This window comes from Astatotilapia calliptera, chromosome 12, assembly GCF_900246225.1.
Source record: "Astatotilapia calliptera chromosome 12, fAstCal1.2, whole genome shotgun sequence".
Lineage (NCBI taxonomy): Eukaryota > Metazoa > Chordata > Actinopteri > Cichliformes > Cichlidae > Astatotilapia > Astatotilapia calliptera.
In genome coordinates this window covers 15,368,300-15,389,655 of record NC_039313.1, presented here as the reverse complement: position 1 = coordinate 15,389,655, position 21,356 = coordinate 15,368,300, and the positions used below count along the sequence as shown (strand labels likewise).

Genomic DNA, 21,356 nt, shown 5'->3' with positions numbered 1-21,356 from the left:
GCATTCTGGGTACCACAACTGTATCTTTGAACCCTTATTCGCCTCTTTTCAACCATGTGATTACCTTTCCTGAAGGGAAAATGGTTCTGCAATAAAGAATAGTTTGAGTAAAGAGTCATTAAAAAAGCATGTACTCAGTAGATTGACTATGTACTCTACAGGTACAGAATAAGTTTCTACATTACATGCAGTACTGTATACATAAATCCCCTCTCCTGGGTTGTTTGTGTGTTGCTGCAGCGATTAATAATGTCGTGACCGTCACACTTAACAGTGATTATAAAACATCAAAGACAAATCCTTCATTTCCCACAGCACAGAGGCAGATGATGCCAAGTGCCCTCTGTCTGGCCCGATGGGTACGACTGACAGGATTAACAGCATGTTGATCAGTACTGAGCTGTACAGAGACTTCAGGTGATTTTTGAATGGGAAGCACTCTGTCTGCAAGCTACATTTCCACAGGCATTCTGTAATGGTTTTTATGCTTTCCTTTATCTGCACAGACAGATCCAATATATGCGTGTGCAATTTTAAAGTTGATTTATATGTCTGGAGTCTTGAAGTGAACCAGTGTACCACACTCATTTTCCTAATTTGCAGCACTTAGACTAATGAGCAAGTAAAGCATTAATGCCCCGCCCCCCCCACAACCCCTTTGCCTGGTTTGTTATGACTGTTTCCTTTTATAATAATAAGAGATAAGTGTACTCACTTTAATTGGTTAAAAATTCTGTAATACTTTTATTTAAACTGATATTGTCTAAATACTGTAGACTTAGTACGACAAGCAACCTTGTCCTTGTAAAAGAAACTAGCCTAGCAGTGGAGGGTTAGTGCTGTTCTTTCTGGAGAAAAAATAGCAATCCTTAGAATAAAAAGTCAACGCAAATTTGTTCACAACCAAACTCCCTAGATATTGACCTTTAAATCTCAAAACTCTAATAAGATAATTGCATGTATTGATTTTCTATCTGGTTGTATCCGACATTTAAGTGAAATCCAATTGAAAGTAATCCAACATAGGAACACCTTAATAACATATTCTTCAGTCTGTCAGTGTATAAAGTTGGGTCTCTCCTTTCCTCTATTTTCTTTCAGGGGCCAGTGTGCTGAACTAGCAGAGCTGAACATGCTCCAAAGGGCTCACAGTCTTGAAACATATGGAGTCGACCCTCACCCATGCAAGGTAACGTAACTGGAGAATATATACAGTACACAGTAGCTTTACACATAATGGGTTACGCACTGATTTCCACACAGATGGCTTCATGTGGGTGTTATACTTTCCATGCACACAAGCATGTGCGTATCCACTTGTGTTCGTGTGATTTCGTCATCATAGGGTGTTGCGTGTTCCATAGACTGTATATAAAAGATGGATGTAGCCACCGTGTCATATGTTGATTAGTGAGCTCCCGTTCTAAAGCTTTGAGGTGAGTATTTTTGCCATCTAAAAAGCTAGTGCTGGATATGACTGTGAAACCACACATTCATTGACTAATAATTTCAGATGTACAGCTCAACAGCCAGTGAGTATAGTTTTCCCATTTTAATAATGACCATAAGTTTTTAGAAAAGAAAGTAATATTTTATTAAGTACAAGCTTAAACTAAGGGTTGAGCTCATAAAGTCACGAGAAAAGGGTTTGCTGAGCTGACAGAGCAAGAGAGCCAAGGGCTGTTTTCCCAAAGACTTGTATACACCCAGAAGTGTTTTTGCACCAACATGAGGCGCCCCCTGCTGGCCATTAAAAACTATGCACGTTTTAAGGCAATTATGCATTGGATGAACTTTTCAGATGCAAAAGCTACATTCATCTCTTTTGCACACAGTCTATGGTTGGGCCTGTGCAATTTGTTGTGACCTTATAGACAGATGGTACATACTGTATTTTATGGACAATCACACCAGCTGTGCAGCTGGCAAAATTAACCAGCCCAGGACACAGATTAAGTAAGTGTCCAGATGAAAATATGGAGGTTTTGCAAGAAAATAATATTTTGCCGACAGCTGTCACCAATTAATAGCTCTCCACACTGGTAACCCACTGCTACTACTACTACACGAAAACACCGTTGCACACACGTGTTGCACCGACGCAAGCTAGCAATTCCGTAAACGTCTCTATTGCTCAAAAAAGAAACAGCTCCATCCAGTGGCGTGTCGCATTATAGCACCTGTCTACCTGGCCTCACATACTTGCTCCAAGCAGATTAGGAAATAATTTAAGGCCAAGAGCTTATGTGCAATTTACGCTATCACATCCAAGCCAGCTAGTTAATGTTCCCTCCTTGAAAACTAAATAAACTAGGTCCATAAAGAAGCCACTGTTCTGAGGACACAGTGACTTCACTGACTGATCAGAGACCACCATGGTTAGTCAGTGTCATTGATTTGTCTTTCAGCTTTAAATTGCTAAAACTAAACTGTACTATCAGATATGTTACACTTGCTATTCTGCTTCATTCTCCTGTTACTTGTTTCTTTGTTTCTTGTGCTATCCCAATAGATTGAACAGACTGCATCTGATAAAGAAAAACAATATTTTACAACTTGCTCATGGCTCGCTCTCATCCTTTCTGTTCATCTTCTGCCAAGCTGAAGTGTGAAATAGGGACATCCTCTTGTGAACAGACAAATCAAAGGATACAAAGCAGATTAACAAGATATTTAAATTCTGTCTAGTGGGAAGGATCCCCTTTATCTGTTCCACTCTTGTCTGGCAGGCTTTTTTTTTAAATTAGTTTGCTGGAAATAGCTGTTACTGCGAGTACTGTACTATCATGCACATGCAGATCTATGGAGATAAAGTAAGTAAGCACTAAGATGTGGGAAGCACACAGGGGAAAGGGAGGGATTTACACAGATATATAAAGATGAATACAAATTTAGAGATTTACTGATGATTAATGATGTGGAAGTTATTATTTTGATTTTTCCTCACTACATCAGATTTAGTCCATCAGTCGGTATTTTAACTGCCTTGTTCTTGATTAATTAAAAAGTTTAATGACAAACATGGGATTTTGTGCATCAACCAATGAGGTCATAGATAGTCCACTTGCCTTACATGCTGTGATATGTGTTTTTTTCAGGACTTTACAGGCTCTACTGCCTTTCTTGGGTTCACAGCCACAGGTTTTGTGGTCTTCCAGGGAAACAAGAGGATTCACCTCCTCAAATGGTAAAAACATCAACCTGTAAAAAGCTTCTTTTGGCTGCTCCCTTAATCACAGGTTGTCAGCACAGCAGAAGGCTCCACATATTTGATTTGTTAGATTCTTACACCAGACGCCCTTCCCTTCACAGCATTTAACGGATTACCGTCTCCAGTCTCGAACTGGGAGTCTTTTGTATGCTGGGAAAAAAGCAAACCACTACAATGTGTAGCCACAATTGTCAATCATTAAACATAAATATTAAATGTCTAATCACTAACAAAGCTAACTGCAGAAAACTCTATATTTATGCTTTATCGCTGAAGTATTGCTAAACTTATAATTTTTATTAGAAGCAAATTAAAATAATCATCTCTAACTTTTCCTTGCAGGCAGAACCGTTTGTTTATTTAAACATGACATCTATAAGATTATCTTGCTACAGAGTGTTAAAATACACTTTCCTATAGCCATGCTTTCCTTAAGCAGCAGTTGTAGTACCTCCATATTCATAGTTTTAAACAAAAGTTCATAAGAATAAGGAGAAAAATGTAGTTTATCTATCAAAAGTAATAAGAATTGATAGTGTTATTTTAAACTATGCACCATTGGTAATTAAACTGATAAAAACACACAATATTTTTTGAAATGAGCTATGTGTGTAAAATTTTTTTTAAAAAGAATATGAACGCAGCCCAACAAATGGCAGTGCAATGAACTTTGCACTTTAATTTGCAAAGTCATCGCGTTTAAAATAGTTGCAGCTTTATAGGAACTCTGCTATCTTTTGCCAATGAATGGCATCACGTTGGCAATTACCTGCAATCTGTTTGTGATACTACAGCGAATAACTGTGATAAATGGCGATAGATGGCGATTTAATGGCAAAATGACGTAGGCGCTTAGCAACCTTAGTTTTATATAGAAATATAAAAAGAATACAACCAGCTGACAACCAGCTGAGTCAAGTCCTCTGTTGCTAAGAGATGCGTTGTAAGCAAGTTCTGCTCATCAGTGCAGACTTACGCAGATTGATTGCAATGTGTTGCCAATCTGTTCGGCTGCAGTTATTTGCAAATCCTACCAAACTTTCTGAGAGTGAGTGTAATCACTTCAGACTGTGATGCTGTTTGTTGGTCTTAAGGAGGTTGCCTACCTAAAGGTACTATTCTAAGTTGCTCTACTTGTACCTGGTTAACAGTTATAGGCCAACCATAGTACAAATATACATTTGCTCCTTTAATCAAAGTTTCTTTTAACCCAATATTTCTTTTAACTGGCATTTTTTTCTCTATGACATCAGCAACTGGAACTTGTGTTGCTTGGGTGGCTTCTTGTGAAGACATCTTTACAATGACACAATCAATGACAGCAGAACTTTAAATGTACTTAAAGCTTTAAGTTTAGCATTTAGCCTATATTTAACTCTCATCTGCAGATATTTCAAAGTCTTAACTCTGTGTTTGTTTGCAGGGCTGACGTTAGCAAGCTGAAGTTTGAAGGAAAAACCTTTTACGTCATTGGCATTCAGAAAGAGGTGAGCGAGGTGTCTCTAAAAGGTTAAAAATGATGACTCAAGTGAGATGTGCAGTTTCCTCCATGTCCTGGTGATGAATTGTGCATTTTTGCACCAAAGTAATCAACATCCTGCTGACTTGTTAGATATAAACTTCTAACATGTGTTCATTACTTATTACAAAGGCAAATGTTGCACAGTCAGACTGCAGAATTTGAGATCAGTTGTGTGTTAGTGACTGTTTGCCAACCCTGAGCAAAACGGACGTCCTTCATTCTCTTTCCTCCTTCTTTCCTCCTTCTCCCTCCCCTTTCCCCCTATCCTCATCTGTGTAATGGTTTTGTCAGATAAATGTGCTAAGTGACTGTACTGTTTGTTATCCTGTCCACCATCACACACACTGTATATGTGTGTCGCTGTTTCAGATCTCCTTAACAGGCAGGATTCACTGTAACAGGATGGTGGGTGTGTTACAACCTCCTAATTCACATTATGTGCTGACTGTGGCCCAAATATTAGACTCCTTCACTGCACCGCATCCCTAACAAAGATAAACTACAATATACAGTGGGGCAAAAAAGTATTTAGTCAGCCACCGATTGTGCAAGTTCCCCCACTTAAAATGATGACAGAGGTCAGTAATTTGCACCAGAGGTACACTTCAACTGTGAGAGACAGAATGTGAAAAAAAAATCCATGAATTCACATGGTAGGATTTGTAAAGAATTTATTTGTAAATTAGGGTGGAAAATAAGTATTTGGTCACCTCCAACAAGGAAAATCTCTGGCTCTCACAGACCTGTAACGTCTTCTGTAAGAAGCTTTTCTGTCCCCCACTCGTTACCTGTATGAATGGCACCTGTTTGAACTCATCATCTGTATAAAAGACACCTGTCCACAGCCTCAAACAGTCAGACTCCAAACTCCGCCATGGCCAAGACCAAAGAGCTTTCGAAGGACACCAGGAAAAGTATTGTAGACCTGCACCAGACTGGGAAGAGTGAATCTACAATAGGCAAGCAGCTTAGTGTGAAAAAATCAACTGTGGGAGCAATCATCAGGAAATGGAAGACATACAAGACCACTGATAATCTCCCACGATCTGGGGCTCCACGCAAGATCTCATCCCGTGGGGTCAAAATGATCATGAGAACGGTGAGCAAAGATCCCAGAACCACACGGGGGGACCTGGTGAATGACCTGCAGAGAGCTGGGACCAAAGTAACAAAGGTCACCATCAGTAACACACTACAACGGCAGGGAATCAAATCCCGCAGTGCCAGACGTGTTCCGCTGCTGAAGCCAGTGCATGTCCAGGCCCGTCTGAAGTTTGCCAGAGAGCACATGGATGATACAGCAGAGGATTGGGAGAATGTCATGTGGTCAGATGAAACCAAAGTAGAACTTTTTGGTATAAACTCAACTCGTCGTGTTTGGAGGAAGAAGAATACTGAGTTGCATCCCAAGAACACCATACCTACTGTGAAGCATGGGGGTGGAAACATCATGCTATGGGGCTGTTTTTCTGCCAAGGGGACAGGACGACTGATCCGTGTTAAGGACAGAATGAATGGGGCCATGTATTGTGAGATTTCGAGCCAAAACCTCCTTCCATCAGTGAGAACTTTGAAGATGAAACGAGGCTGGGTCTTCCAACATGACAATGATCCAAAACACACCGCCCGGGCAACAAAGGAGTGGCTCCGTAAGAAGCATTTGAAAGTCCTGGAGTGGCCTAGCCAGTCTCCAGACCTCAACCCCATAGAAAATCTGTGGCGGGAGTTGAAAGTCCGTGTTGCTCGGCGACAGCCCCAAAACATCACTGCTCTCGAGAAGATCTGCATGGAGGAATGGGCCAAAATACCAGCTACTGTGTGTGCAAACCTGGTAAAGACCTATAGGAAACGTTTGACCTCTGTTATTGCCAACAAAGGTTATGTTACAAAGTATTGAGTTGTATTTTTGTTATTGACCAAATACTTATTTTCCACCCTGATTTACGAATAAATTCTTTACAAATCCTACCATGTGGATTCATGGATTTTTTTTTTCACATTCTGTCTCTCACAGTTGAAGTGTACCTCTGGTGCAAATTACTGACCTCTGTCATCATTTTAGGTGGGGGAACTTGCACAATCGGTGGCTGACTAAATACTTTTTTGCCCCACTGTATGACATGGTGTCTCCAAACTGAAACAGAAAGCAAGTACTAACTTTCAAACAGTGGATGTCTTGCATTTGGGACACATGCTTCATCTGGTTGCTTGATGTTTATCAACCAACAGAGCTGTGGTAGATTCTGAGCAGCAGTTTCAGTGCCTCGTCTATCTGCATACTTTATTTTTTCAGGATTTACAACCGATGTGCTCTTTACCTTCAGTCTGCCTGAAGCAGCTCAAAAACACCTGCAAATCCTTGCAGCTAAAGCCATTTTGCTCTTAAATCTACCAATCAGCCAATCGATGAGTGTCAAAGCTGTTGTCTTCATTACAGAAGCTCAGTTCCGCTCTTTCATCGCTGCTTAACTTGTCAGTCTGTCTGCCTTGTCTGTCTGTTCGGCTCCTCGTGAAAGGCTGAAGATGCACTATTATCTCTGTGTTTCTGTCTCTTCTCTCTGTGTGTAAACATAGTCATCTCTGGTGAGTAAATACAAGTAAAAACAATCTTATCTTATCTTATCTTAAAAACAGTAGCGCAAATCGTTGTTGTATTTAAGTCCTCAATTTGACACCTTTACCCGCAGCCCTGCCCTCACCTCACTTTATGATTGGAGGAACCTTTTATCCATGTTTTATTTCTTTTTTCATGATATTGTCATTAAGTGTTGTTTGTCTGGTGTGTTATATAAAAGTTCTCTCTGCTCTCATTTCATATGATCGCAGTTCTTCTGTGGCTTCCGTCCCCGTCTTGTTCACCATGTAATCAAATTCACCCTCTGACTTCCAGTGAACTATAGATTAACATGCAATGTTTCGCTGCTTAATCTATAACTCTATCCATGCCTCATTCATCTCATTCAATTTTTTCATAACCGTTTCATCCTTTTGATTGTGTGGGTGTGTGTGTACTTTATTTATGTGAGGATTTGTGTGTTGATGCTTGTTTCCTGAATTTTCCACCATGTGGCAGGTCACTCCTCACTCTTCCCTCTCCTCTGATTACCCAAACCTACCTGTCCCACTTTGAGCTGATTGCAGGTTATATAGATGAAACACTTTTATGAGATCAAAGTCACAAATTCTTGGTCAGCTTCTTTTTGGCTGACTCAACAGTTAACTCCTAACACACAAGCATGGCTTACCCTGTGCATGGACCTCAGTTTCATAATCAGCTGTGATATGTAAAGAACAAAAAAGACTTACTTCAGTTTTCAAGGTTAGCTCAACTACTGTACATCAAATCCCATTTGATTCAATTTGTTTGGATGAGCAGTTCTAGAAAAACCTTTTTTCCCCAAACAAGCGTGTTTTTGAACAACCCATCTGCCACTCGATCAGGTGTCACAACGCACCGGTGAACGCACAGCAACGACCGCATAGGTTCTGCTGATGTAGGACGCCGCCCTGCTGTGCGTTCATGCATGTCTGAAAAGCATGTTGCAGAGAAGTGGTTGCAGCTGTAAAAGGCTGTATTTGAACCACGATCGTGATCTTTTAATAAACCTAATTGGTCCTTTACTGTAGGCACACAGAGTAAATAGCATCATCTTTATTGTAGTTAAATACATTTCTGACATCTGAGTTGATTTTTACGTTTTAGAATGTACAATTTCGGTCTCTTCCCCTCAGTGGATGATTTTTTTCAATTAACTCTTTTTTTCCCCCCCAAAAAATCCAAGTCAACGCTTTTGCACGTCAGCCAAAGTGGGACCAAAGGCAGATTAACACGCAGTCCTGGCGCCTTCACACACCTGTGAACACACACATGGCAACTGAAGCACATGTGTGTAAATCACACCTGCATACCTAATATAACTGATATGTGACAGTTTGGGGGCTGCGCAATATAGCTGATGAAGTGGGCACAGACTGGACCCTTTCACTGCTGTCAACTTAACAGTGAAGTGTTTTTTATTTTAACAGACACTTATAGCGGTATAATATCATATTCTGTTACAGTATCTCATTCTCATGTTATTGATTTCATTGCTTCGTCTCTGCCTCTATCCTCTTTGCTGAACAGTATTGATCTGGCGTCCCACGTTCCCAGACTTGCAGAGCCAGAGACTAGATGTTTCCGGGAATAAATCTCTCCTCTTAGTCCATAAAAACCCATGTTCTGCCTTTTAATGCTGAGCACTGTGACCGAATGACTTTATCTTGCCAAGCTTACAGCTTAGGGTCTGTGGGTCAGCATTTTGCACAGCTCCCTCACATTACGTTCAGCTCTTTTCTTGTCCTTATTCACAGTTTTTTCTTTTCCAGTAAGCTCATTTCTCATCCTCACTGTCACTCTTTCTGTCTTTGTCCTTTTCTGTGTAGAAGAAGCTGGTGTTGACATTTCACACCTCGACCCCTGCAGCGTGTAAGCACTTATGGAAGTGCGGGGTGGAGAACCAGGCCTTTTACAAGTACGTCTGCACACACACAAACACGCACACAAATTCATTTTTATTTTTATTGAGTTCTTCCTGTAACTGCTGAGACTGTGCAGGATCAGCTTACACCAAAACCCCGAATCCAGTAGGAACGTTTTGAGCTCTTATATCGAGCCAAGATTTTGCTTCACTTCAAAACCGACTTAATTTTAGCACATTATCTCCTTAATTTACTCCCAGTACTGCAAGGACATGTCGTCGTCCTTCACTGGGGAGCAGCTGATTGCTCCAAGGCCATTGATCTCATCTGCAAAGACTATTGACCCCACTGGCACGGAGGGAAGGGAAACAAGGTTCATGACAAGACAAGATGCTAACATCTATGTTCATTAATGTAATCGAGAATCAAATATAGTGGGCAAGCACAACAGATCTGCTCCTTTTTGTCAATCCCAGTTCAGTGAGAATATGAGGAGAGCAGACTGATGAATATAAAACAACCGAGATGGAAAAACACAAGAGGATGTCACATCTGCAATGTAAAATTTGCACAAAATAACAACCCAGGATCTTCAAGAGATCCTGAACCGTTCATCTTTTCCTATCAGCTTCACACTTATTCATCATTCCTCAACCAAGATGGCTATTCTTCATTTAAGGTTGTTCCTGAGCTTGATATTAGCAGTTGGATCTTTTGCTCATGTCTGAGAAGATGAGCCGTGTGAAAAGAAAAGGAAGAGGCACCAAACAGCAAAGTGCGTGTGGGCGTGGAGGGGGATAAGAAGGCTCAGCGGCTCTGAACAGCTGGTCTCATTTGATGGAGAGAGGTCAGGCTGGAGGAGATGAGATTTTCCAAAGGTTTGACGCAAGAACTGGAGGCTGCTTTGTGACGGATTTCTCTACGGTGGCCTTCCTCCTCCACACTGTCAGTCAATCTGAAGGTCTCCCGCTCTCTCTTAACTGCAGGCATTCTTCACTTTTCACATGCTTTTCTCTCTGCCTTGCTTTATTTTATCAAGAGGCACCATACATGCAGACAATCTTACAAAAGGAAGACATCGTTATGAATTTGTAAAATAGCCCTTGCCCCATACAACCCTGAATACTGACTTCCTAATGACAGCAGCTCATGTGTCTCTAAAAGGCGGACTGAGATGGAGTGGATGTCAGCTCGGATGTCAGACAAGCATCAGAGCCGCTAAATCAAATCAGAGTGAATTGAGTTTGTGAACGGCAGCCAAGCAGAGCTTTTCCAGCATATGGTGTCTCGTGCACGAAGGAGAGCAGACATGTGTGTGTCTGTGCTCTAGCTCCTTCTCTGCTGCACTGGAGTCTGGTTTCACATGATAAATTATATAGAATGAAACATGAAGGTTTGACCTCCAGCCATGAGCTTTTAAAAAGACACACCGTGCTGTAAGCTTGTTGAGAGGCTACTCTGTGTTCTGCGAGAAAAAAAATTAGTGAAACATTATTGTGATGAGAGTTTGAGCCTTTAAAAATCTGTTATTCTGCTACGACATGTGTTAGTCAGGGTTCAGTGTGCAAGGCTGCTGTACACGTAATGTGTCTCTTTTTGTTTCTTCCTTTCTTTGTCTGACAGGTGTGCAAAGTCAAGTCAGATAAAAACAGTTTCCAGCAGTAATATCTTCTTCAAAGGCAGCAGGTTCAGATACAGGTGAGGTGTATTATATGATTAAAGAAATCATAAGGAATATGTGCAAAGAGAATTGGGAACAACAGAGATGAGGGGGGTATGGTACATTTCAAGCACTGAAATGTAAAGAGTTAATTTTGTGTAAAAGTGTACAGAGTGTTTCGGTCCTGCACATTGTCACCTTACTCTTTACTAACAGCAGCATCATCTTACCCCATGCATTTGTTGCCAAAGTGACAAAAATGGATGGAAAATTAGATCATCAAGACACCAAATAACCAAGATGGGAGTTCTCGTCATTGCACATCAGCACCTACATCCTGGTTTCTATGATTTACTGACTCTAATATCACCGGAAAGCTTCTATATACTCTGTTATTGAAGCTAAGTGAGCCCTGATTCTCCTCTCAGACAAAGCTCTTTACCAGGCTTACACTTCAGCCTGCCCCATTTCATCAGCTCGCTGAAGCATTTTGGCTTAAGGGCTCAGCGATGAGTAATAGCATATGGTGGAATTTGTTCTGAAAAATGGGAATTGGTCATTTGTGCAAAACAGGACTGAGATTTGTATCCCATAAATGAAGGCAGTTTATGCAAAGCCGAGCAGATCGGGTCTTCACATAATGTGTGTTGATCCAGCTGATTCCAGTATTTCCACCAGTGCTGATGCCACTGTCGCTTGAGATATGAAGTGCGTATGTTTTATATCACCCCCTAATTTATGACTTAAACATCAGTCTAAACAACAATAGATTAATGGGTAAGATGAAGAAGCCTGCTGGCTTTAAACAGTGCAGTTACAGTCTGACTAATGAAGCTGCCGACTGATGGCAGGAAACTGTCTGCTCAACAGGAACAACACTGAATGTAAGCCGAGTAGCATCAAATCTGATTTTCTCCTTTTCTTTTATGACATGAAGCAATCGGTGTAACTCAGACATACTGTCCGTGAAATTATAGTAGCACATTAAAAAACAAAAAATGCTCATGGGAAACTCTGCATTCATATGAAAAACTGCAAAGACCCTTGCTGCATTAATAGAAATTAAGAGTATAAGTAGCAGCCAAGTGCTGCTATTCAAATGCACTTCATTAACTGAATGATTACTTCAAGTAAAACTCATTCGAGACATTCTCAGGAGGGGACATCCCAGAAAATTCACCCCAAGGTCAGGTCGTGCAGTGCTCAGAGAAACTCAGACTCTATAGAACTCAGTTAGCATGTTAAATGCTAAAGTTCGCAACAGTACATTTAGATAACAACTGAACAAGTGTGGCTAGGTGGATTCTTAGGAGAAAGTCTCTTCTTTCTAACAACAAGGCAGCACAGCTTAGGTGTTCAAAATTATATCTGTCCAAAAAATAAGACTTTTGGAACAATGTGCTTTGGACAGTCAAAGTCAAAGTGGACCGAATTTCAGCACAAACTGTGATGCATGGTAGTATACTCATATGGAAACGATATATATAAATCTTATAAAGTTTGTATCTGTCTTGTGTGAAACTTGTATGAAAAGCATACAAGAGTGAAAACAGATATAAGATCCCTTGAAAAATTCTAGAAATTAAACTTGTATGTTTTGGATACTTACTAAAACAATGTATGAAAGTAATGAGAAAGTGGCCACTTTCATGAGTAAATCATATAAGCCTTATATGATTCACTATATGAAGTAGGCCACATCTTATGCAAGTGTTTTATAAGTTTTTACTATTTCTTTTCCATATGGGTAGGGTTGATGATATGGGCTTAATTTGTAGCCACAGGACCTCTACATTTGCAGCCGTTGAGCCGACCATAAACTCCTTTGCACACTAAAGATTTCTAGATTCAAATGTGAGGCTGTCTATCAAACAGCTTGGATCAATATGACAATGATCCCAAGCAACTGCAACAGACTGTTTGAAAAAGGAATGATTCGAGGCGTTGCAATGGTCCAGTCAAAGTCTGGACCTCAAACCGACTGCAATGCTGTGATGGGACCTTAAGAGAGCTGCGCATAAACAAATACCTGTGATGTGAGAGACTTATAGAACAGACATATAGAAAATTATTACTTCATATTATTGTTGCAAAAGGTGGTTCTACAAGCTACTGCTTATTTTTTCAGATGATAGCATAGAGTGAACTTATTCATATTACTGTCACAAAGGGCCTCGGGAGGTTTGTATAGTTCTACAAATATGCATGTAAATGAAAAGGAGTACATTTTTTACAGACCTGCCTATAGGGAGACTAATGACCTGCCATCGTAACATTTTATTTTCAATTACAGTATTTTTATAAACACAAACCAACCTTTAACTTATGTGTTTTTCTGTGTTAGTGGCAGAGTAGCCAAGGAAGTGATAGAAGCCAGCTCCAAAATTCAGAGAGAGCCACCAGAAGTGCGCAGGTAAGGACATCTGAGAAATTACCTGAAGTCACACTATTTCATATAAAACATAAAATAAGGACAATTTCATCTATTGTTCTGCAGATATGAATACCAGAGTGCACATGGTGGTGTTATGTAAGGGTGTTAAAAAATGTATGACGTTCATGTTTTTCAGAGCTCAGTTTGGTCAGAGTCGAAGTTTTAACTCTCTGAGCCATAAAAATCTCATCATGAACATGGAACCTTTGGTACCTGCACTGCCCTCCACCAACGAATACGAAGAGACGGCCGTAGACAGTGGTAGGAGGATACTGCTTACTACAGACCCAAATACACACAACAGACATGCACTCATGCCCACATTTGTGAAGTCACATGGGATCTTCCTTGTGTAGGAAGAAATCCATGCACAAAACTCAGAGAGAGAGAGCTTTAATTGAGCAGCTGATGCTCCCATCTCGCCATCAATCCTGTCTCCCTGGTGACCAATTGCGACATACTAAAAATACCCTCTCATGATCCCCCCTAAGGATCCCACTATAATTCTGACTGTCAGTTTTTCCATGTGTCTGCACCTTTGTGTGTTTTTGCAGACTAAGATTCCATTTTTCCTACTCAGACATAAAAGGCTGATGGGGTGTAGATGTCACCCTGCCGGGCAGGCTGCACATACACAGAAGTTTTTAAATGAAAACTGATACCATAGATGCATCTACAAATAATCTTAGTAACCTCCACCTCAAGGTCAGAGGTCAAGTTTTCTTAAAATCTTATGAATGCGATAACTCGAGAAGAAAGTGACCTAGGATTTTCAAATGGATAAAATAGGTGCATCGGCTAAATATCTAGGATGAGTTTGAATCGCGGTGACCTTGACCTAAAGGTCAAAGGTCAGAGTTCAAGTTTTTGAAAATCTCCTTTGATCTCAATCTCATTTCTCACAGCATTTTCTTTGTGTACTTCACACATTACAATAACCTGTTTTCATGTTTTCAAACCACGGATAGTGCCTGAGTCCTGTCTTCACTTAGCTGCTGTTGATTAGAGGATTAAAACTCTTGGTCAAAACACTGTTGTGGATGAAGAACGATTTGATGCTCATTTTACCCTCAGTTAAAATTATATCCATCCAGCCAGGCACGTCTCTTCCATCGCCTCAGAGCTTCTCCTCTCCTTCAGTCAGTATTTTTCACCTCTCCTGTCCTCACCTTTAATCCACCTGAACCACATTCGTTAGGTTCTCAAACATGTACAGTGCAGTCATGCTGTTGCACCATCACTGTCTACAAATTATTTATAGACTTCATCGCTTTCTCTCATGCCTTTTTTTGACAGATTTTAAGGTCACTCCGTCGTTTTATCCACCTCTATTCTTCTTTGTTGCTTGTCTCTGTTTTTCACTCATCTCCCTTCATCCCATTTACAGGAAAATCAATTCTTTCTTGGCTCGGGGTCAAAGACCTGCAGTAGAAACCATCTCGGCTGTCTCAGCTGGTTTGGGCGGGACAGTAGGCCAAATAAAGGGCCTTGTACAGGATACAGGCTGAGTAAATAACATAAGATTAAATTTGAAAATGCCTTGTTTTCTTCTGCAGTTCCTGCCTTTCCCTCTGGTAATAAGATATTAAGTGATATAGTTGTAAATTATTTTAAAACATTAGAGGTTTAACAGTAAATATAATAAACTGAAGAGTTTACAAGAAAAAAGACATTTTAAAAAGAGATGAAGACATAGATTGTTCAAATTAAGATTTTTAAATATTCATGTATTGTCAGACTCACAATATGCATGAAAAATGTAGAAAGAGAATTTGAGAGAGCACTTCTTAACACAGGCGTCTTAATGCGAAGCAGGTACGCACATGAGCCCGTGCTGTAGTCCTCCTCCCACAAGTTTCCAACATTGCATATGGGAGTTTATAGAAGCTTTTTTTCCTCACTGACAAAAAAAAGATGCTGAGTAGAGCTAAGTTTAAATGTCAATTTATTATTAAAAATGAATTACATTCAAATTTCAACTTCACCATTTGCATGCGAGTTTTCGATGGTATCATATTTGCTGCATCTGGCTTTTTTTTATTTTTTTGAATTTATTGCTTTAAATATTTGTTTTGCCATTTATTTAGGTTTTTTGTGCTAATGTTGTGGAGCTATAAAAAACTCATCAAAATTAATTCAATTCAATTCCATTAAATTTTATTTCAAAAGCACCAAATCACAACAACAATTGCCTCATGGTGCTTTATGTTGAAAGTCAAGACTCTACAATAATACAAAGAAAACATGTGACAGGAAGCCAGTATAGGAAATATGCTCTGTCTTGCACCTGGCATTAAGGAGTTAATAAGTAAAATTTTTTAGATAATAACCTGAAATGTGACTAATCGATGGCAGGAAAAAAAAAGGAGAAAGAAAACAAGCTTCCATGGGAGTCAGATGAGAGTTATGTGATTTGAGAGTTTAATTACGTTGCATGTTTTCACCCAACCGATGTGATTGGACGACACATCACTGTTTCATGAGCTGATTCTGCTAAGGTGGCTGACGCAAGGACTTTAAGATAAAGTGTCCTCAAGATGGTTTAGGGTCACAGTCTATATTCAGAGCACTAATCTCAGCCTTTACAGGGGAAACAGGAAGCTGACCCAAGGTCATAGCTGACCTTGTTCTGTTTGTACAGTTTGCTCCCTACTTATCTACCACAATCCAAACGCATACACTCTGGCTATGTTTTCTCTAGGAACATCATTAATGGATGTTTTATAGCCATCAGGCTTCATATTTCCGCCTCACAATCCATGTTTTTGCAGCAGTTAATGCAGCATGTGATCCAACAAAATCTTTCATTTTCAGTCTCACAGCGAGGCGAGTATTGTAGTGAATAAAGTTGGATTGTACCCAGTTTGCTGTAGAATTGGAATTAGGTTTATTTTATTGGTGGAAAGACTCAGATAAAGACAGGGTTGCAGAGAGGAAAAGAAAATGATCCCCCATCCCGTCCTGAGTCAGGCCTGTCCCCCTGTAATCAGTTAGATTAGCTGCCCCTTTGCCACCAGGACCACCTGGTTATATTTAGAAATTGCAGCTTTGGGCCTGATCCTCCTCTAATGCCCCCTCTACTCTTTGTTACCATCGCTGACATTCACAGGAGGGCCCACCATGTCTGTGCATAAGCGAGAGAGAGAGAGAGAGAGAGAGAGAATGTCTCTGGTGCATTGGTGTGTCTCTCACCATCTCTATAAGTGTTTGTGTATAGGCGTGCGTGTGTTGGAGCTCAGCTGGCAGCCCAGTCAGTCAGGGTCTTTGTGCAGACAGCTGGTCCGGCTTTTGTCATCAAACTGAATGATGGAGCTTCTAGGGCACAGAAACAGCAGTGATGTTGGAGGCAGCCTCGTGCAGGGTAGTTTGGAACTGGGCGACGGTCCCGGTGTCGACAACACCCAGAATTACGGGAGCAAAATAGGGGGACTCGAACTCGACATGACACCAGAGAGGCTGCGGGAAGAAGGGATGAAGCAGAGAGAGGTTGGAGCTCTTGAAGTATTCCACCCAGGAGAGGCTGAAGATGAGCAAGACTCATCGATAGTAGTGGCTGAGGCCTTGAGGTGCCAGGTGAAGATAACAACCAGGCGAAGCCTCCACCTACGTATAGCCAATCACACAAGACGGGATGTCTATGTGCGACTGGTGGGCAATGGGGGTCGCATCGCTGGATTCAGTACTGGACCTCAGAGAAATATACTGGAAGAGAGTAAGCCAAGTGGAAAAGGTCACTGTGTGAAGTTTCTTTTAGCTCCTAATAAATGTATCCTTTGACATTTTTTCCCACAGTCTAACCAGGAGGTAAACGCCTTTTAAATTTGTGAGCCTGGTAGCTCAGCAGTTAGTTGCCAGGTCTGTTGTGGCAACCGCCTGATGCAAACTGTGAATGTAAGCTGCCAAACATGGGACTCTCAAGAGGCTGCTTTAATAGAAGTGTGCATGTGTGCATAGTTTAAGTATTACTCATGTTATGCGGACTTGATTTTGTCCCCATAACATTAAACATCTGGGTACCCAGAAGTAAATCATGAAATAGGGTTAGAATTAGGTCAGGTTGAAGTTAGGGTTATTGTTGAAGATCTAGTGGTACGATTAAATCTTCAGCTGCTCTTCACACCACTAGAAATACTAAATGTGGCTCGTGTGAAAAGTGTGCTGGATGGAGCGCGTGGGAGGCAGCATATATGACACCCACTCGTTAGCTGTAAATTTACAGATCATTACCTGCTCTCTTCTTACATCCGCGCAATGTGATGTCACAGGGGCTCTGTGCATCCTGAGGACCTGACTGGTTAAAGACTGGACATTTGCATCTGACATTTACTTCTGCTGGATCATATCTGCTAAAGTTTAGCACCCTGCTCTGCATATTTACAACCTTAAATGAAATGATGATTAAGCAGATGGGTCAAGATAAGGCACTTTAAATATTTGATTAGTAGATTTGGGAATAAGTTTAAATGAATTAAATGATTAAGTTAAATTAGTAAATAGTGAAGGATTAACAAAAGCACAAGTACTGATTTTTTTTTAATGATAATGCTTAATAGTTTTAGTTTTACTCCACCTATCTTTATCCCACTGGCTAAAATATCCTTTGAGCTTCATCAGTGATCCTATAAACAATTGACATGCAGATGAAAGACAAAGCAATTCCCTCATTTACAGACACAGTGAGAAAGAATTATTGCTAACCTATTATATTTCAGCACTTTTGATGCCAAAAGATGTATTCTCATCATGAAAGACTGCAATCAGTTATGCACTTATGTGCGTTTAGCTGACTTAACAAAGTTATATCACTTTCACAAATCGGCGATGATTTTGGTTGAAAAGTAGATTTTATAATTCGACTGATGAAGCTGTAATCCTTCAAACAGCTCAAAAATTGAGCTTAAAAGTTAAAAAAAAAAAAAAGAGCTGGGCACACAGTTAATGGAGTTGATAGCTGATTTATTTCTGAACAATCATAGAGACAAATTTACTTTTGAAGTGTTTGAGTGCTAAAGATGAGGTTACATGACAAAGATGAATCGGTCTCTCGGCACTTGCATAACAAGGGAAACCGCTGCTCTGAGTACTAGTGTGTGTGTGCGTGTTTGCATAGGCACGAGGATGATGTGCATCACCTCATCTATGGAGAGGCTTTCATGTGAGCTAACAGGACAGACTGGATCATAAATGGGAAATAGCAGCAGCAGCTGCAGCAGCAGTGATGTGTTTAGTTAAGTCAGACAGAACTCAGGATTTCTTCTTTGTAAATTTACAAAATAATTTTTTTCTCCTAATCTCAGGCTTAGCTGGTCATGATGTGAACTCGACAGTCTCTGCTGCATAGATTTCTAATACGTTACAGTGCAAACAGGATACAGGTACCATTTTAATGTTAGTCAGCTTTCAGTGTGTCATAAAATCAAACATCCAACTGTAATGGACACACTGCCACACTTATGAAGGATAGATTTAATAATAAGCAATGCACCTGAGGCAGTCATATGCTGCCGTGTGGCTATCAAGATTAGGACCCAATATGCAGGACTTGGAAGCAACACTGAACTCAAAATACAGCTTTACTGCTGGACTCACAGGAATCAAACTAACAAAAGAACCTAAGCTGAGCAGATACCAGGAATTTACTAACTAGAAAACTGTACTGGAGACACATAACACATGGGATGCAAAAAAAGAGTAAGGGATGATGCAACAAAGAAAAATGACGAGGGAGGGGAAGCAAACGCAACACAAGTCACAGAAAACAATAACTATCACAATAAAACAGGAAGGTATGACTGAAAGAGAACGGAGGGTTAGCTTTACATAGAGTGGGACTCTGTTCTGATTCATAATTTTACATATAATGTTGTATGTACCGTGTGCCAAGCAGTTCTGCCTTGGTTGCTTTTGAGTCCTTTCTTTTTGTCCTCCCCACTTAGCTACTTAGCTACTTTTTAAAAACACGATTTACAACCTGAAGAGGTGATAAAGCGATAGATCTTTCAGCCCAATTCTACTTTTTCTGCATAATCCATCATACATGTAATGTAATCAAATGAAAAAGTCTCTTTTTAAAACTTGTTTTATTAGTTTTAACCTTTTAACTTTATGCATCAAGCAAAAATTGAATTATATGCAACAGTCTCAGACTGGAAGAAATTTGTTTAACATTTAAACTTATTTTCTGCACATTCCAGCACATAAAATAAAATCTTTTTTTGTGTTTACACTCGGTCTTTCAAATAGATGCAAGTAAAACACAGCAGAAAATAAATAAAATCAAAAACTATCGGTCCTGTTGCTCTATTTTCACCTGTAAAGCAGGAGTGAGGTAGGCGGAGGTTTACCCTGGTGTGCCACAGCGGTCAGTTGAAGAATCCGCGAGTTTCTCTGTGAATTTCCCATTACGTAGTAGCACACTCGGTGCTTGCTTGGAAGTTTAGGGGTTTTTGTTTGATGTAAAAATACGTTTTCTTCCCACGCACAACGGACATTAATGTTTTCATCACTTTTTACGGAATCAAACTTAAAGTAAGGTCAGTACTTCCACGCTTTAAACGCTGCATGCTCATACTCTCTCCTGCACTCGATATATGATCCATTGTTGATCTGCACACACCTGTTGCCACGAACGTCGCACTCGCTTACGTCACTGTCATGAGACATTCTCGCAAAAAAATCACGGTTTTAGTAACACGCGTTCTTACGGGAAAGTAACGGTAATCTAATTACCGTTTTTGCAATAGTAACCCCTTACTTTACTCGTTATTTGAAAAGGGTAATCGGATTACAGTAACGCGCCCATCTCTGGTAATGACAACACATTTGTGGAAAGGGAATAATCAAAAATCAAGTCCAGTGCAGAATTTCAGTAAAGGAACAAACTGCAATAATTACAACTGAGTTTTGTTTTCTTTTGCTGCAAGCATCATCGTCGTCGTCGTCGTCCCCATCACTGTGTTGTTTTTCTTCTGCTGCAGCTTCCATGTTTTTATTCCTCCCCCCTTTTTTCCCTCCCTGAGTTCACACACTTGTTGACTTTTTGCCTGCTGTGTTTCCATGGTAGCAGTCACCACTCACTCTTCAGCACTCCTTTGCCCTTTCTTTCTTTTTTTATTTTATTTTTTTTATCAATTTATAATTGAATCGGGAGCACGGTAACTCATTAGTCACTCTGACACTGAGTTTCTGTATCTGATATTATACCACTTTCAATCAATGGATCATAAAAACATTGCAGATGTAATGTTTGTCATGTATTCTCATCAGGTTTTGACCCTTCTTTCTCAGTTTGTGAGGCTACATGTTTTCAGCTGTGTTTGTAATGAACATGAGTCTGTGTTCCTGTCTAGCTATCTTTGTGAGGACCGGAATCTGCATTCTACTATACTTGTAAGAACCGACAGTCACTTGTGAGGACACACTCACCGGTCCTCAAAAGTTTGAAGGCCTTTTTGAGGCCTAAATGTGGTTTTAGTGTCAGGGTTACAATTAGGTTATGGTTAGGTTTAGGGTAAGGGTTAGGCATTCATTTTTAAAGGTTAGGGTTAGGGTAAGGGGCTAGGGAAACCATTATGTCAATGAAGGTCCTCACTAAGATAGCTGAATGGGCTTGTGTGTGTGTGTGTGTGTGTGTGTGTGTGTGTGTGTGTGTGTGTGTGTGTGTGTGTGTGTGTGTTGGAGACCAAAAATTTGAGGTTTACTATGCTTGTGCCACAAGACAGCAAGATGGATTATGGATTACAGGTGTAGACTGAGTCATATGTCACTGAACATTTACCTCCCAGCTCATACTTAATCCACAGCAGGAAGACAGCTAGGCTTATTTTTAACACTCACTTACACACATGCGCGCACACCTACACACACACACATTATATATTTCCATTTATCAACAAATGTGTGTGTATTTAGGCATTAATCTCTCGCACCTCATCAATCTCAAAGAGTAATATGTAACTGCACACCAGAGTATTATTTTGCTAGCTGAAATTTGTACACACCAACAGAATCAGGAGGTCTTCATCGCTGCATCAACTGTTGCTCACACTCACAGAGGTGTTGTCAGCTG

General features: G+C 40.3%; 1 protein-coding gene across 8 annotated transcripts in view; it reads left to right on the top strand.

Moving 5' to 3' along the window:
• Positions 1-21,356, top strand: part of frmd3 (FERM domain containing 3) — a 60,654-nt gene that overhangs the window by 35,590 nt on the left and 3,708 nt on the right. For 2 of the 8 annotated variants that reach the window (XM_026186557.1, XM_026186558.1), the window contains exons 7-15: positions 1,102-1,189; positions 3,099-3,187; positions 4,635-4,698; positions 5,025-5,138; positions 7,308-7,316; positions 9,159-9,247; positions 10,818-10,892; positions 13,199-13,267; positions 13,425-13,549. In XM_026186557.1, coding sequence (XP_026042342.1) covers positions 1,102-1,189; positions 3,099-3,187; positions 4,635-4,698; positions 5,025-5,138; positions 7,308-7,316; positions 9,159-9,247; positions 10,818-10,892; positions 13,199-13,267; positions 13,425-13,549 — 722 coding nt within the window. The remainder of the gene's footprint in view (positions 1-1,101; positions 1,190-3,098; positions 3,188-4,634; positions 4,699-5,024; positions 5,139-7,307; positions 7,317-9,158; positions 9,248-10,817; positions 10,893-13,198; positions 13,268-13,424; positions 13,550-21,356) is intronic. The other 6 variants (XM_026186563.1, XM_026186565.1, XM_026186560.1 and 3 more) reach the window with 5 other exon arrangements.